Below are 17,963 nucleotides of genomic sequence, written 5' to 3'. Positions count from 1 at the left end.
ATCTACGAAGCACATATGCTATTCTAAATATTTGGTGCCATAAAACACTTCTCAGGAGCCGTTTGTTAGAAGGATTTTTGTAGCATTCTTAGGAAACTGAAAAAGCGGTAATCTTATTTATTCATGTTTGGTACAAAGATTTTTAATTTTTTTTTCAGGAATTCGATTTTCCCGGGATTTTATTTTGTGTATAATTTTTTTTGAAAAAACCATCCAGGAATACCATTCAAAAGGTGGTATTTTAAGATTTCTATGGCAAGAGAAAATTTAATACAACTAAACATAGTATCAAGAAAATTAACTCAATATTCTGGGAATATGTTAGTCTACCAAACAACTTTTTGATAACATTTCTAGAAAACTCATTTTCTTATCATATTACTGGAAATCGTGATTCCCGGATAATTTTTTTTTCCTCTATTAAACGCCCCCTTAATGACAAATAACTCTTGGAAGCATTTTACCGTTTTATTCACCTAACTTAAATTTTTTCATAACTTGTTTCTCCTTCAATTTCTGTTACTTATTAAGACAAATCCAACATATCAAAATTGTACCTCTTATAGCTTAGTATGATCAATGATTTTTTTTTTTTTTTTGTAAATTATGATCAATGATTTTTACCTCCAAGTAAATATTACTCGCATTTTGCTGACTACATTTTATACGCTCGGTTTTGCTGCAAATGGGAAACAATGTTATTTGAAAGCTTGTCTTCATAATTTTGTTTCCTTTCCGCTCTCACTCCAAATGACCAAACTATGTTTTTCTGCACGTAACTTTTATTAAAGGAGATGAAAATTACAAATGATATTGAATTACGTATTTACCCTCAACGTGGTGGAAACTGGAAAGGTTTAAATTAATAGGCATAATAATAATAACAATAATATAATAACTGCATAAGATTGATTAAACAGTAACCAAGATTAATTAAATTGAGGTGACATTCATTCCGATTCAGGAGTCTATTCTGATGATTCTTTTCATCTAATAAATAACATAATAATAGATAAAGGGATCAATATTCATACTTAGATAAAATTATCTCCTCTTATACACATAAGATGAAAAATAAATAAATCTTATATATTTTTATATGTGTAAGTGATAAAATTATTTTCAAACCCACGGATAAAATAAAAAATAAAAAGACAAAGTAAATTAAAGTTGTAACATAAGAGTTGAGTGGTGACTGTTACTTACTGGCTTTCTCTGCTTTTCCAACATGGTTCCATATCCATTTGCATTTGCATTTGCATTTTCATAGGCTGTGTTGTGGTTTCTCTTTGTGCTTTCTGGGTTCTGTCTTCATAGTTGTCGTGTTACTGGTGTTTGTTGTTGTTGTTGTTGTTGTTCGGTTATAGCTTTGCAGTTTGAACATCGTTTCAGTTCTGATCCCAAAATTTGGGGTCAGAAGAGTTTAGGTTGTCCAACTCCAACAGAGACACCCTTTACATACTTTATTTCTTCGTACGTGTACTTGTCCCAGCTTTTACGCTTTGTGCTCTGCACGCTGAAGTGTTGGTTTCTTAGAGTTTTTTTTTTATATATATTTGTGGTGAGAGAAACTTGGGAGAGATAGAGGAAGTGGTTCACCATGGGTGACAAGTCCCAAGTATTGGAGGCTGTGTTGAAGGAAACTGTTGATTTGGTAACAGATCTGAATCACTCTAAGCCTTTCTTCTTTGTTGTGTCTTCCTTCTTTCGTTGATGGGTCTCATGTTGTTTTTCTGGTCTTTCCTTTTTTTTTTTTTTTTTTTTGGTTGGTTGTGAATGCAGGAGAATATACCCATTGAGGAGGTTTTTGAGAATTTGAGATGTAGCAAAGAAGGTCTCACCAGTGAAGCTGCCGAGGAGAGGTTGGCCATTTTTGGTCACAACAAGCTTGAAGAGAAAAAGGTTTCACTTTTCTTCTTCTTCTTCTTCCATACATGAAAATTCTCTTTCTCACTCATTGGTTGAGTCCCACGAAAAAAGGTTTCAACTTTGTGGTGAATTATCTTCTTCTTCTTTTTTTGTTTTTTGCAGGAGAGAAAATTTTTGAAGTTCTTGGGGTTTATGTGGAATCCTCTGTCTTGGGTTATGGAAGCTGCTGCTATAATGGCAATTGCACTTGCCAATGGAGGGGTGAGTGAGTGAGTTGAATACACTCAGCTTTGTGAGTTCTTAAATGTACTATATTTGTTGCTGATTAGTTTGATTTTTCCTTGAATTTTTATGCAGGGGAAGCCCCCTGATTGGCAAGATTTTGTTGGTATCATCACCTTGCTTGTCATTAATTCAACTATTAGTTTCATTGAGGAGAACAATGCTGGTAATGCTGCAGCAGCTCTCATGGCTCGTCTTGCTCCAAAAGGAAAGGTGTCAAATTCAGCTTCTTTACAGTTCAATGCTGTGTGCATTCGATATTGGTGCTGTAAAATCTTTCCTCTGGAAACGATTCAACTTTATTTATTCTTTGTCCTCTCATAGTTTTCACTTCTCATGTCTGTGTTGTAAAGGTTCTTCGAGATGGTAGATGGAGTGAGCAAGATGCTGCGGTCCTGGTTCCCGGTGACATAATTAGCATTAAACTTGGAGATATTGTACCAGCTGATGCTCGTCTTCTTGAAGGGGATCCTTTGAAAATTGATCAGGTGTGTGTGTGATATTTTTGCCTTTTTTATTTTCTCTGAATCATATAAGTTCTATTGTTTAATCCGTGACATGCCAAATGGTTGAATTAGCCATACTTTCCTTTGTTCAATGTACTTTTCAGTCTGCACTTACCGGTGAGTCCCTGCCAGTGACTAAGGGCCCTGGGGATGGTGTGTATTCTGGTTCCACCTGTAAACAAGGAGAGATTGAAGCTGTGGTCATTGCAACCGGGGTTCATACCTTCTTTGGTAAAGCTGCTCATCTTGTAGATACCACTAATCAAGTTGGTCACTTTCAAAAGGTAACACGAAAGGAGGAACCATTTTTTTAGGACATTCTTAATGTTGTTTTCATGCTGAATATTTCATTTGTTCTATTTTCTGTTGCTGTTTAGGTCTTGACTGCTATTGGGAACTTCTGCATATGTTCAATTGCTGCGGGGATGCTTATTGAGATTATTGTTATGTACCCCATCCAAGACCGAAAGTATCGCCCTGGGATTGATAACCTTCTTGTACTTCTTATTGGGGGAATTCCAATTGCCATGCCTACTGTTCTTTCAGTGACCATGGCCATTGGTTCTCATAGGTTATCTCAGCAGGTCGGTTAGTTAGGTTCCTTCAGTTTAGTATGTTTGGTGGACATGAGGAAGAATTAATGATTAATTGGATATAATGTTTGCAGGGGGCTATCACAAAGAGGATGACAGCTATTGAAGAGATGGCAGGCATGGATGTGCTTTGCAGTGACAAGACTGGGACTTTAACATTAAATAAGCTTACTGTTGACAAAAATCTTATTGAGGTTGGATGATGAATGGTCTTTTAGTCTTGCAGTAATAAGACTTGAACTTTTCTTTCATATGCATGTTTTCTAACTATTTTTGTTTTTAACCAATAAGGTTTTTGCGAAAGGAGTGGATCCAGATACTGTTGTTTTGATGGCTGCTCAAGCTTCTAGACTTGAAAATCAAGATGCAATTGATTCTGCCATAGTTGGGATGCTTGCTGATCCAAAGGAGGTTCGTCATTGATATATTATTCATAGGGATTCTTCCAATGACATAGGTTTATTTGCTGTAAGCCTGCAGCTATAATCTGCACATCCTCATAAGTTATTCTGTATTTAAGTTTAGACAATAAATTTCTTTTCTTACTGCTATCAAGGCACGTGTTGGTATCCAAGAAGTACATTTTCTTCCTTTCAATCCTACTGATAAGCGGACAGCATTGACATATATTGATCGTGATGGTAAAATGCATAGAGTAAGCAAAGGTGCACCTGAACAGGTAATTTCGTAACATTGTTCTCATGAGCTTATATAAAAGTCTCATATTCTGATTCTGATTTATACTGTGATTGCTAGATCCTTAATCTTGCTCACAATAAATCAGACATTGAACGTAGAGTTCATGCAGTGATAGATAAGTTTGCAGAACGTGGTTTACGATCCCTTGCAGTAGCATATCAGGTAATTGATTCATTGCATGCTCTCTTACTTGATCATTTGGTGAATTTGTAAGCCTATGTTTTATGCTAGAAATATTTGCTTAGGTTTCTTCATTGTATACAGGAAGTTCCAGATGGAAGGAAAGAGAGTGCTGGAGGCCCATGGCAGTTTATTGGCCTTATGCCTCTGTTTGACCCACCTAGGCATGACAGTGCAGAAACAATACGGAGGGCTCTAAACCTTGGAGTTAATGTCAAAATGATTACAGGTCTATTACAAATAACAGTGAAAATCCTTGAGTTGCTTGTATTGTGGCACTGAAATCCCTTTTCTTTATAGCTAATTAATTTCTTAAAAGCTTGGGAACAAGCAGTCGCATCAAGTAAGCAACTGATGCAATCTCAGTCCCGTGTAATTCGGTAGTACTGTGACATGAGTCTTATTCTTTTTTCTGTGACTCAGCAAATTTTATTGGTCAAAAGTCACGATTAAACTTGGTTGAGTTAAAACAAACATGTGCTGGTAGAAGAAGGATTTTGCTTTGCATAAGTTGACTGAAGGGCAACATCTTAACAACAGCTAGGTTATCATAAACCTCCTGCAGTGAAAAAATTTTTGATCCATGGTATCCATTGGAAACTGGCTTTTCTTCTGCACTTAAAGAGTCATGGATTATTTTCCAACATAGCCATAATATTTTTTTAACCTTGTTAACACCACACTCCTAATTTTCATTTATATTTTCTTGTTCTTAATGACTTTTATTGAGCACTTAGAGTAATGGATTTGATTTTCAGCATAGCCACAGCATAATTTATTTTTCTGATCTTATTAGCTCCTAATTTCATTTATATATCTTCCTTTTTCTTATCAGGGGATCAACTAGCTATAGGAAAGGAAACAGGCCGCCGCTTGGGAATGGGTACCAATATGTATCCATCATCTGCATTGCTTGGGCAGGATAAGGATGAATCCATTTCTGCCCTACCCATTGATGAGTTAATAGAAAAAGCTGATGGATTCGCTGGTGTTTTTCCTGGTATGCTTTTATGTTGATCATTGCAATTGATTGGTCTGCATATTGTTTGACATGTAATGGATGGAAGATTAATTATCAGTTGGGTAAATGAACACTATGCTTCATTTCTTATATTGATTGGTTTATATATTTGGCCAGAGCACAAGTATGAGATTGTGAAACGCTTGCAAGCTAGGAAACATATTTGTGGAATGACTGGTGATGGAGTGAATGATGCGCCTGCACTCAAGAAGGCAGACATTGGTATAGCTGTTGCTGATGCGACTGATGCAGCTCGGAGTGCTTCTGATATTGTTTTAACAGAACCTGGCCTTAGTGTTATTATTAGTGCTGTGTTGACCAGCCGAGCTATCTTCCAGAGAATGAAAAATTATACGGTGAGCAATTGAACTACTATTGATATCTTCTCAACAGTTTTTTTGATCACTTATGTCTTTGTTATTTATGCTGTCATAGTAATCCATCATACATTCTATTAATTTTTGAGAAATTTGTTTTGTTCAGGCCATGAGCACTTGGTCTAATATAAGTGTTTATAGTACCTTCCATTGACCCATTTGTTTCTTCTTTCATGCAGATTTATGCTGTCTCAATTACAATTCGTATTGTGGTAAGTGAATTATTTTGCAGCTCTGGAATATTTTTTTTGCCTTAGGTGTCATCATTGATGAAGTAGTTCTTGGGTTGGTCCAATTCTTACTGTATGTATTTTACATCTATGTCATGCTTGCAGCTTGGTTTCATGTTACTGGCTCTCATATGGAAGTTTGACTTTCCACCTTTTATGGTGCTCATTATCGCCATTCTAAATGATGGTTTGTTGTTTCTTTCCTCCCACAGAATGCCTCCCTGTGATCCTGAGCTTTATTGGCAGCTAACATTATGGCATCTATGACATTGTAGGCACTATCATGACAATTTCAAAAGATAGGGTAAAACCATCACCTCTTCCAGATAGCTGGAAGCTAGCTGAGATATTTACTACTGGCATTGTGCTTGGAAGTTACTTGGCAATGATGACTGTCATATTCTTTTGGGCAGCATACAAAACAGATTTCTTCCCGGTATATCTTCTCTTGATGATTTCCATCCCAAAATATTCTGTAGTTTAATTAAATTTGGTCCTATAGGAGTGTATTGTGTAACATTCAAGTGCGTAACTTTATCCCTTAGAGTATGTATCCTATAACTCACTGACTGTTATGATTTGATGTTTCCTATTTAATTATGTGCCGTCAATGCCAATTTATGCCTTGCATGGATTCTGTGTGCTGCTTTTGGTTATTTTGGATGTGGCTCATTCATTATCTTTCCTGCTATTCGTGCAGAGAGTATTTGGAGTGTCTACTCTTGAAAAAGCTGCTCACGATGATTTCCGAAAACTAGCCTCTGCAATCTATCTTCAAGTGAGCACTATTAGCCAAGCCCTAATATTTGTGACTCGGTCTCGGGGTTGGTCATATGTTGAACGTCCTGGTTTCTTGCTGGTGGCAGCTTTTGTGGTTGCTCAGCTGGTAAGTCAAATGACCATTTATTCTGTTGCAATTTTCTTGAGTTACATCAAGGATGATGACTTTGGTGATTGATCTGTTGTTTTGCAGATTGCCACTTTGATTGCAGTATATGCAAACTGGAGCTTTGCTGCCATTGAAGGCATAGGTTGGGGTTGGGCCGGTGTAATATGGTTATATAACATAATATTCTACATCCCACTTGACATCATTAAATTTTTGATTCGATATGCTTTGAGTGGGAAGGCTTGGGAGCTGGTCATTGAACAAAGGGTAAGTAGAGCTTTGTTACAGTAATTTATCCGAGGAGGATATTTCATTTGGCTCTGTCCTCATGGATTTCATTGTCATATAGATTGCATTCACAAGGCAAAAGGACTTTGGGAAGGAACAACGGGAACTTCAATGGGCACATGCGCAAAGAACATTACATGGATTACAACCACCTGACACTAAGATGTTCACCGAGCGCACTCATTTCAATGAACTCAATCAAATGGCTGAAGAAGCTAAAAGGAGAGCCGAAATTGCAAGGTAGACAGCATTATTTATTTGTTTTTGCTTGGTTAGGAATTAGGTTGGAGATAAACATCACATCATTGCCTATATTCAAGTATACAAGTAAAGTTGTCAGTTTTATATATTCCTTACTGGTAGGATATAAGGTTCAAAGAAATGTCAATGAGTACTTAACTCCTTTCCTACTTTGTTGATTTGCCATGTAGTTTCCCTAAGCCACACTACTTCTACTGACTAGTAAATAATGTTGGTTACAGTAAACCACAATTATATTTTAATTGTTTCGTAATAATTGTTTGCAGGTTGCGAGAACTGCATACACTAAAAGGTCATGTAGAATCAGTTTTGAAATTGAAGGGGATTGATGTAGACACAATTCAGCAAGCATACACAGTCTGAAGAATGCCTATATATTTGCATACTGATACTGTAAAGGGGGCACAATCTAATGGTTCTGACTGCTGAGAGGAATAGAATGTTAATGATTACGCTCGTGTTAAGTTCAATATCCTTTTACTGTTATGAGCACTTTGAGAGTGCTTTTGTAAGGTCTATCTCTGTGTATGCGGTCGCTTGTAAGGAATTTTTAATCTTGACTATTTAAGATGTAATAGTTAAAATTTGCCTTTCTTACTCATAAAAACAGGCTCTCATTTTACAAATAATTAGTTCACGAGGTGTAACATTTGAGATGTACAAATAACCTCTAGTTTATTTTTCATTAGTTCCACTGTGATTAATTCTTTTCTAAATAGTCTTGTAGGCTGGGGAGAGTTTTAAATCTACTTCAGATAAGATGGAATACACATTTTAAGTTGCAGCACTTTTCGTGTTGATCTCCATTATGAAAGATGCTTAGTTATCGATAATATTCGAGAAAAGAGTAGAATTACAAGTTATTATTAGTTCTCACTATGGACAATATTTGTTTTCTTTTCTATCTACATCTTATATTTTATTTTTCTTCTGATTTGTAAGTATTGTTGGACTTCATTCGCACCCAAAAAGCAAAAAAAGAAAACTCTTAGCAGTTGGTTACATGGCACCAAAGAAAATGAATTAATCCTGTGTTAACAACTAAAAGTAGGGGACATACACAAAAGTAGCATCCTTCAATTCCTACAAATTCTCTATACTCAATCTTCCATTCCCTATATCTAAACATGAATGGCTTTATATTATATTTCTAACACGTTTGTCTTCATCATTTGCGTCAATTGATTCTCCCCTCCGGCCTTCAATTGAATTCTCTGGCTGCACTTCCGTTGTTCCAGTGCCCTTGCTTCTTATCAAATAACTGCTAGCAAAGAAATTAAAGTACACAAAATTCAAAGCTCCCAGAGCAGCAATAACGAAATAGTAGTAGTCAAGCCTATTCTTGTTTAAATCATGACCACCTAGCCAGGGTGTTCTTCCTCTGTGTGATGTTACTTTGTGGATGATACTCACAAGAATGGAACCTATATAGTTTGCAATGGACAAGCTCAGAAAGAAGACTGCCCCAGCAACAGTCCTCATGCTCTCTGGCATTTGCATGGTAAAGAATTCCATTATAGCAACAGCAGCAAATGCTTCATTTAGACCTGATAATGCAAACTGTGGCAACAACAACGCAAAGCTTGTGGGTGAAATAAACGAACCTAGTCTTAAAGCTGAGTCACGTCGCTTCTTCTCAACAGCTGCTGCTACCAACATGCATAGAATGGATAACAAAATCCCAATTCTGATTCTTTGTCCCATTGTCAATCTTCTAGCCTTTTTAGTGATTTTTCTTGTGAGAGGAACGTAGATGCACTCATAAATGTATATCCAAAATGAAAGTGCTAACATTGATGCCAAGTTCATCCACCCAGGTGGGACTTTAAAGTGGGGTCCTAGGGACCTGTTGGTTTGTATCACCTGAAGTACCCCAAAAGTGTTCTGCTGGTCCATTACAATGAAACAGCAAATTCCTGTTACCCATACAGGAAGAATTCCCAACAAGCATTTGAAATGTTCCACTTTTTGCACACTACAAAGCCTCCAACCATTCCTTGGCATGCCTTGGTTGTTCAATTCACTTGGAGCAGCAATTATAGCAGCCTTGTCAAAGAATTTGAACCTATCTGTGGGAGAAAGCCTTTTATTGTCCAAGTCTGATTCACCCAACACTGGAGCAGAATCATAAAAGGTTCTCCCATCATAAGCTTGTAGCTTGCGTTTTCTACATGCTGCTGTAATCACCTTGGCCATATCTGAGAAGATGCTCCCTTGAGGTATCTTGCAAATGTAAGTGTGGCGACCAAGCCAGAAGATGGTTATAGAGAAAGCAAGACAAACTGTTGGAATTGCAAAGCCCAAAATCCAGCTGATATTAGTTTGGATATACACAACCCCAGTGAGTGCTACAATGAGTGCAATGGTGAAAGTGAAGTACCACCAATTGAAGAAGCTCTCCAATTGTAGCCTGCCCTTTTCTGTCTTGGTGTCAAATTGATCAGCACCAAATGCAATGTTGCAGGGCCTGATGCCACCAGCGCCTATGGATAACAGTCCAAGACCTGCAAAGAGAACTCCTAGCTGCCAACCTTGTGGCCTTTGGCAATGGGGTGGCTCCTTGCAGGTTGGGGGTCTCAATTGATGTACACCTGCTGTTAGGGTAATGGTCAATATACCCTGTCAAATGCATTCCAAGCTGGTAACGTATACATAACATAATACCTTCTCTAAAGATTAATAAGAGAGTAACTGAAGCAATAAATGCTTTGAAACCTCAACTCAATGCAATGCACAATCATAATCGTAAAATATTGGTAGGTGAATTGGGCATTCTAAGGTTCTAATGCTATTGATAACAATTGGTTTAGGTTGTAAGAAAGTTGTTTCCTTGGGTCACGAGTTTGAGTCACGAGAATAGAACAATGGCGGAGTCAGGAGATTTTATGAGAGGGAGTGAGAAATTGAAAATTCACACTAATTTAGACAGGACAACACATCAATGATTTGATACACAATTATATTTGAAGAAGTTTTTTATTTTTTTTTATTTGAGTAATAATAAAAACAAAAGGAGGCGAATTTATGTTATAGTATCTTTCTTCTAAGTCTGAATGTAGTCTAAGACAAATGTTTGATGAATTTAAAGGGGCAATCGCCCCTCTTATCTTCTCTCTCCACCATTGGAAGAGAGAAAATAGTATTGAGAAAGTCACCACTTATATGAATCCAACAATACTCAAACTCGGCTAATTGGTTTTCATGAAGAAAGGAAAGATAGATATGTTATATATTAGGGTTTTATAAATCTCATGTTGAATGAACATTGAAATCTTACGTTGTAGAGATAAAAAATACGTGAGACTTATATGTTAGAGAAAAAATTATGTGCAGACCCATGTCAGCACGAAAATCAAAGAATGTATAGAAAAATTTCAATTCTCATGTTGAATGGGAATTATAAAACCCTATGTGCATATATGGCAAGACAAGAGTATGCAGATTAAGAGCCAGATGTTAATTTTCTTACCAGAAAAGATGCAATAGAGCCACAGAGGAGGGTCCGGAACCTGCCGAGATAAGTATCAGAAATGAATGCGCCGGCTATTGAAGCAACGTTGGAGGATCCATTCCAAATTTGTACCACATTAACCACGAATATACCACTCAGGTTGTAATTCGTGAGCAGGTACACTGTCATATTCGATATCAAACTCATTGATGCCAATTTCTCAAACGACTCATTACCTTCATATTGAATGGAAACCAAAGAAAGAAATCAACAACGTGCAGAAAAAGTTGTGGAGATTGATCTTTGTTATAACATGAAACAATGACTGTTAATTTGTAAAATTGGTAGGGAGATACCGATTATATATTTGACTGATCTCCATCCTCCTGCTTCATTCGAAGGAGAGGAGGGTGAATGTGTTTGCTCATGTTCTACCTCGAACGCAGAAGGAGAGTTAGTGGTCACGTTCTCCATTTTTGGCTCTTGTTTTTAACTCAATTCAACTCATGTATTGTATCTTCTATTGTATGTATTCGTTTTGAAATGACCAAACATGGAGCAAGAGAGATTTTTGACTAGTTTCATATGGCTAATTTTTTAAAGTGGTAACTTTTAAGATTTTTTTTACCAGGGATTGATTGCATGTGTGAGTAATTTGCATAGATGGAGATGATTGTTTTTGTACGTAAAAGAAGGACTTGGATTTGGGAGATGGATTACAAATGCCACGTCCCTTTATAATGTCTACGTTTGTTCTTAGGCATGTGACTGATTTATCAACTTTGATAATTAATCCTAAGTCAAGGTTTCTGTTAGGACTTAAATAGCTCTCTGATCCTAATTTTTAGGTACTACCATATCTCTCAGTCATTTTGCCATAAGCCAATTACGGATTATCCTTTATAGGCTTTTGTTTTTCTTGTACTACTAACTCATTGCCATTGGTAACATATAGATGCTTGTAACTTGACCCTCTCGCAATACATTTATCATGGTTTAGATTTATAATAACCCACACACGTGAAATGATTAATTATGGAATTAAGCATGGATTATGAGGTAATTATATGATAATTATTAAGAAAATCCAATTATGCCAAACAAGTCATTTAGGTACAAAAATATTATTATGTTAAATTATAAGGGTTAATATGCAATTATGGCATAGTTTAGGGACCAAATTGCAATTATACAAAAATTGGCCTAAATTCAATAATGACATCATAATATATTAATTGAAGGATTTAATGGTATGAAATTAAATTCATAAAAATTAATTGATATTTATGACTTAAGTTATACAATTATTAAGGGAAGGAATTCAGTAATAATTAGTGGGAATAGATGAGTCAAAGTCAATCATTCCTCTTAAAAATCATTTAAATGACTTAAGTGAGATTGAAAGTCACTATTCATGTATCTTTTTCCCCTCCCTTAGCTACAAAACCGAGCTCCACGTGGTAGAGAGAGAGTGACATTTCAAATCTTAATATCTTGATTTCTAAACCTCCAAATCAAGTGATTCCAAAGCTAAAGTTGTGAGAAATTTTGAGAGGAACATATTGGTACCTATATTTTCGTGTGGGATTCACTGTAGAGATAGAAATCTCCTCCCCTAGAGCTTGTGGTACTGTTCATCAAGAGAAGAAAAAAAATGGTGTTTTTAGATGATCCAATGCTTGGAGCTTGATCCTTTGGTTGTCTAAGAGTTATTCAAGGTAAGAAATCTCATTTACAATGGATGAATATTTAAGTTTCATTTTAGGGTTCCAAGAACATTGTCGGGGAAACTTTAAAATTTGACTATTCTAGAATAATGAGGTGTTTGTCGATGGTATATGTTTGTTTTATGGCTTAGTGTTAGGAAAATAGCAAAGGATTGCATTGGAGCTTGAAAACTTGGTTGTTTCCTCTTGTGTACATTTTGACATTGGAGAGAAAATTGGTACTCGTGGTATACTTGTTGTTATTTGAGGATTGGAAGACCAACTTGAGAATATTCCCAGTGTTTTTGAGGTAAGGAAACACTTACATTGATTGTGAAATTTTCTAGGTTTGTATGTGTGTCCATTTCGGCTATATGGTGTAAAAAGCATGTGGGAAGTTTGTAAATTGTGAATTGAGGTTAGAATATGTCTTTTGATGATTTTAAAGTAGATTGAACTATGTAAATGGTGGCAAAAATTTAAGAGTCTTCATGAACCCTTTACCTATGTGGTTTCGGCCATAATGTATATTAGAGTTGAAATTGTTTGAAATGTTTGCATGATGACTAGTGAGCCTTAGGTGAATTATTATATGTAATGGAATGTTTTGGTTAGTTGTTAAATGCCTAAGGATATGAAAAATAGCCTAAATCACCCTTTAGACCACATATATGGAAAATGTAATGACTTTGCATTTTTGATAAATGAGGTATGTTGGTTGATAAAATGTGCATGGATGCAATTATAGGCATTGGAAAGCATGAAAACCCTATGGACCTTTGTATGCATACTCTAGGCCATGTGTAGGAAATGTATGTGGATAGGTTACTTAATTGGATTTTGACATGTGATAATGATCCTTGACCATAGTAGATAGGATTAAGCCAAATTGTTGGTGATTAAAAGTTGAAAGCATAATGGATCTTTTATGTATTGGCTTCGGCCATTAGAAAAGTGGCATGTGAATGTGTTTAATTTCCATTTGAATAATGCATATGACATATTAACTAAGTTAAGGTAATTAGACTAGCTAATTAGATGTTTGAACTATGTAAACCCTTGGTGAACCTTTGGGTCACCATTTAAGGCAATGACTTGTGAAACAAGTAATTAAAGTTGTATAATTTGCCATTAGTGTGAATTATTTGCCATTGGGTAACTTGATCCAAATGAATTAGTTAGTAACAAATTATGAATATGAAAGATTGATGGAAACCCCTAGGGTGTTTGGAGATGTAATCCATAATGTCTTAAATGATGATGAATGCCTATATAGTTTGGTGAAATGAATAGACCAATTTGCGGGTCATTGAAAGCTATAAAAATGTGTATTTCCCTAGACCATGACTTCGACCATCATAGGGTATATATTGTTAAGAACTTGTGAAATGGTGTTTAATGTAACATCTCTGTCTCGAGCCGGTTCAATTAACATACATATGATACTTAACAGAAACATCAGAAGACTTAACTTACGAAAATACGAGCTAACTTTTTCCTTTTTCATTAATCCTATTTCACATGATATATCACATTGCATACTTTTCTAGTTCACTTTTCATTTGACGGAGGCGAAAATTGGGCAGAGTACCGTCTGTAAATCGGACAAATGGGGATTTGAGAATCCCACTCTCAAAACATCCTGTTTGACAGTTATACAATATATCCTTTCAGAACTACCAGATATCCATATAAGACCATATACTCATCCATGGGCGCATGCATAACTTGGCTCCGTGCCACTATGTCTATCAGCATGCATATCCAACATATGATCATATAACTGAATACTACATCATAATGTAAACATGCCTGAATACACAGATGTACATGCATCAAAGCGAAAAATATGTACAAAATGTATAATGGCATATACAAAATAACAGATCAGACATCATGATCCTAAAATAACAAAATACTGAAACAACCCAAAATATCCACCAAGTATCAGTAGCCTACAATTACTCCAAAATCCGATTCGTCGCAACCCCTCTAGCCACTAGTCGTGTCCCTGCCTCGTGAGGGCTCACCGGGAATCTGAACACCTGAAAAGATGTCCCCAAAAGGGGTGAGATAACAAATCTCAGTAAGCTCCAGGTTTATAGAGAATTCTCCATACCCCTGGGCCCATTCCTGCATGAAAGTCAGATGCAGAGTATACAAAGCATCATATAACAGATATCATAACTGAACAAAATATATATACGTATCATATCAGAGGCGTACACAGTTATTCCCAAGGGAGGATCCGAAGCGGAAATCAACGCACGTGTTTCCAAGGAAGGACCCCAAGTGAAACCAGAACATATCAGAGAAGTACACAGTCAGTCCCGAGGGAGGACCCCAAGCAGACATGAGTGCACAAACAATCAATGGCCAAAGATCAATACAGAAATCACATCAGAACAAATCACATCATGTTATCAAATAGCTCTATATGAATGCATCTATACAAAGCATCAAATACAATCATACATTCCAACCATAGTTCACTAACCATGGTGGAGCACTAAAGCAGGAAAAGACTCCTTAAACATAGAGCTTACCTCTTGGAGCTTTACAATTTGCTTACTTGAAAAACAAGCTACTTATCTTGCTCCCCGAGAGTCTAAACGTTCACAGTCCCTAGGCACACCTAGAGAAGGAATTCCACACAAAACTCAATAAAATGATATAATGCCATGTAAATATACAAGACACACACTTTATTGTTTACTTTCTTTTTACTTAATCATATTAGGCCATGAGTGGGTGATTCTTTGATCAACAAATCCCCATAAAATTCCACGTATTCACTTAGTCTTAGGATAGTCTCAAAAGGCCTTTAAAACACTCATTACTCCTCTTAGCACCTAAAAACCTATTTTTTTCAATTTAAGGCAGAGTGCCCATTACAAAGGAGTTATAAAATTTCTCTTTGTCTAGTGCCTAAACCCAAGCTTAGTCACCTATATAAATTATTTTACGCATAAAAATGTTCTCACTTGGCGAAACAGTAACTCCAAACATATACCTCTTTTGAAAATGGCCAAAACTCATTTTAAGGTCATACAAAGGAGCTACCTTATTTTCTTTTTTATTTCACCAAAGCGAAGGTTCATACACCTTAGAATATTGTTCCACGCATAAAAGTATGCTCGCTTTGCAAAACAGTAACTCCTAACACATACCTCCTTTAAAAACGACCATAATCACATATAAGGCCTAAAAAAAGAACTTACTCATTTTTCTTTTTATCTAACCCAACCAAAGGTTTAAATATCTAATTATATAGTCCTTAGGCCGTATAAGTACTCATTAGCACAAACAAGCACTTTAAAAATATACTTCCTTTGTAAATGGCTAAGAGGCACATAAAAGAAATCATGTCAATTTCATGATTCCAATGCTTTAGTCCATCAAATTCAAGCTTATCATACAACCATAATCATCATTAGGTAATAAAACCTTTTTTACACATTAATTGATCCATTTATGCCTCAAAACATAAGACACCACTAAGCGTCATTCAATTAATCCACTCAATCCACAACTTACATATACATATAAACCTTCACCAAGTGTCCAATTATTTTTTGAACATCAAACCCTCATTTTTCACACCATGGCTGAACCTAGTGGGAGGGATTCAAGCGAATTTTCCAAACTTTAAACACATTTTCATGCTTATTTTACATCCTAACTTCATTAACAACACTAATCCATCATAAATTTCAATTTTCCAACTCAATAATATTCCATAAAATATGCTCATAATATTCAAAACTTAAATCATGACATTTAAACCATTGGAATAATGATCTCTTACCTCAAATCACCTATACAAGGCTTGGAGAACAAAACCCAAGCTTGGTTCCACCCAAAATTCCACTTCTCTTATTAGGATGAATAGTGACCAAATTTTGAGAGGAAGATAGCTCTTCACACAAGTTTTTTCAGCCTAAACAAAGTAGTGGGATGGATTCACATGATCTCTACTTAAACTTTCATGTATGACACTTTGTGTTTTGGTGGCTAGATGAATGAGAAAGAGAAGAGAGAGAAAACAAACCCTTACCCCTCCCCCCTCCCCACAACCATGGAAGCTACGGGTGAGAGAGAAAAAAGAGGAAAGACAGAGCGCAGGAAAGAAGAAGAATATGAAGGATGTCACGATTTATAAAGATTAAATAGGTTAAGTTACTTTAACTAGGTAACAACTTTTCTATCTACACACCTCCATTCAATACCAAACTTTACCTAATGAACTAGAATATTTTTTCAGTCATATTTCTAACTTTACTTTTGCATTATGGGTAATTTTTTCTACACACATTTTTACCCCAAAAATCTCACTCACTGTACTTTTTACCTTAAAAGGAACCCTAGTTTATTTAATTAGATCTTTTACTTAATTTAACCCATTTATGCATGATTAAATATTTAATCAGAGGCCCTTTTCTAATTAAACGGGTTAGGAATATTATATTCACCCCACCTTTTAAGGATTTTGCCCACAAAAGCAAACATATGACATAACATATACCTGACGTCAAACTCAGGATAACGCTGGAGAATATCATTCTCTCGCTCCCAAGTAGCGTCCTCAAGAGTCAAACCTTCCCATTGTACCTCTATCATGTGAATAACCATATTCCTCAATACTTTCTCATTGCGAGCCAGAACCTTCAGTGGTCACACCATAAATTTCAAATCTTTCTTTACCTCAATATCGTCTTGCTAGACAATGTGGGACACATCAGGTACATATCTGCGAAGCTGACTAATGTGAAAAACACTATGCAGATTTGACAGATGTGGAGGTAAGGCAAGCTGGTACGCCACAGGTCCGACCCTCTTTATAATCTGGTAGGGCCCAATGAACCTAGGACTCAACTTCCTCACTCCAAGAGCACGCCCAACACCTGTAGTCGGAGACAAACGAATAAATACATGATCCCCTTTAAAAAATTCTAGGGGTCTGTGTTTCACATCATAATAACTCTTTTGGCGGCTCTGAGTTTTCTTTAATCGATCCTTAATCATAGTAATCTGATCAATAGTCTCTTGGACCATATCTGGCCCAAATAACTGTCTTTCACCAACTTCTGACCAACAAGTAGGAGCTCTGCACCTACGGCCATACAAAGCCTCATAGGGAGCCATGCCCAAACTGGCATGATAACTGTTATTGTAGAAAAATTCCACCAGAGGCAGATACTTATCCCAAGCAGTCCCCTGCTCTAAGGCACAAGCCCTCAACATGTCCTCCAGAGTCTGAATGGTCCTCTCGGTCTGACCATCAGTCTGGGGATGATAAGCTGTACTCAGTCTCAATTGCGTACCAAATATTTGTTGTAATGCTCCCCAAAATCGAGAAGTGAACTTAGGGTCCCGATCACTAATGATACTTTCTGGAACACCATGAAGTTTCATAATCTCTCTCACATATAATCGAGTCAACTGGTCCGTAGAGAAACTCGTCTCGACTGGAATGAAATGTGCAGACTTTGTCAATCTGTCTACTACCACCCATATAGATTCAAAACCAGCCTAGATTCTCGGTAATGCCACTACAAAATCCATAGAAATATTGACCCATTTTCATTCCGGAATATCTAAGGGCTGCAGT

The 17,963-nt window shown here is 36.4% G+C and overlaps 2 protein-coding genes across 2 annotated transcripts; one reads left to right on the top strand and one right to left on the bottom strand.

The window, feature by feature from the left end:
* Window positions 1-1,269: 1,269 nt before the first annotated feature.
* LOC133315822 (ATPase 11, plasma membrane-type) lies at window positions 1,270-7,882 on the top strand. The gene is made up of 21 exons (XM_061517490.1): window positions 1,270-1,654; window positions 1,783-1,902; window positions 2,032-2,130; window positions 2,227-2,364; window positions 2,505-2,639; window positions 2,762-2,941; window positions 3,035-3,241; window positions 3,325-3,444; window positions 3,542-3,661; window positions 3,807-3,929; window positions 4,007-4,111; window positions 4,214-4,358; window positions 4,965-5,129; window positions 5,268-5,506; window positions 5,707-5,739; window positions 5,863-5,944; window positions 6,033-6,193; window positions 6,458-6,643; window positions 6,731-6,913; window positions 6,996-7,174; window positions 7,462-7,882. The coding sequence occupies exons 1-21, from the start codon at window positions 1,601-1,603 to the stop codon at window positions 7,556-7,558; spliced, it is 2,871 nt and encodes a 956-aa protein (XP_061373474.1). The 5' UTR covers window positions 1,270-1,600; the 3' UTR covers window positions 7,559-7,882.
* A 450-nt stretch (window positions 7,883-8,332) lies between these two features.
* LOC133315846 (protein NRT1/ PTR FAMILY 2.8-like) lies at window positions 8,333-11,120 on the bottom strand. Its single transcript, XM_061517525.1, has 3 exons — window positions 11,003-11,120; window positions 10,665-10,882; window positions 8,333-9,814 (listed from the first exon to the last, which is right to left on the bottom strand). Exons 1-3 carry the CDS (start codon window positions 11,118-11,120, stop codon window positions 8,333-8,335), a joined length of 1,818 nt encoding a protein of 605 aa, XP_061373509.1.
* Between the last annotated feature and the right edge of the window lie 6,843 nt (window positions 11,121-17,963).

This window comes from Gastrolobium bilobum, unplaced genomic scaffold (genome assembly GCF_033153095.1).
Source record: "Gastrolobium bilobum isolate Gb01-03AN ecotype WA unplaced genomic scaffold, APGP_CSIRO_Gbil_v1 utg2673, whole genome shotgun sequence".
Classification (NCBI taxonomy): domain Eukaryota; kingdom Viridiplantae; phylum Streptophyta; class Magnoliopsida; order Fabales; family Fabaceae; genus Gastrolobium; species Gastrolobium bilobum.
This window is presented reverse-complemented; position numbering and strand designations above follow the sequence as displayed.

Bases quoted from the DNA above. Each gene is read 5' to 3' on its own strand.
- LOC133315822 (XM_061517490.1), top strand. From the start codon at position 1,601: ATGGGTGACAAGTCCCAAGTATTGGAGGCTGTGTTGAAGGAAACTGTT. The intron at 2,942-3,034 runs GTAACACGAAAG...GTTGCTGTTTAG, and splicing joins AAGTTGGTCACTTTCAAAAG to GTCTTGACTGCTATTGGGAA. The intron at 6,914-6,995 runs GTAAGTAGAGCT...ATTGTCATATAG, and splicing joins AGCTGGTCATTGAACAAAGG to ATTGCATTCACAAGGCAAAA.
- LOC133315846 (XM_061517525.1), bottom strand. From the start codon at position 11,120: ATGGAGAACGTGACCACTAACTCTCCTTCTGCGTTCGAGGTAGAACAT. The intron at 10,883-11,002 runs GTATCTCCCTAC...TTCAATATGAAG, and splicing joins ATCAGTCAAATATATAATCG to GTAATGAGTCGTTTGAGAAA. The intron at 9,815-10,664 runs GTAAGAAAATTA...TGCATTTGACAG, and splicing joins GCTCTATTGCATCTTTTCTG to GGTATATTGACCATTACCCT.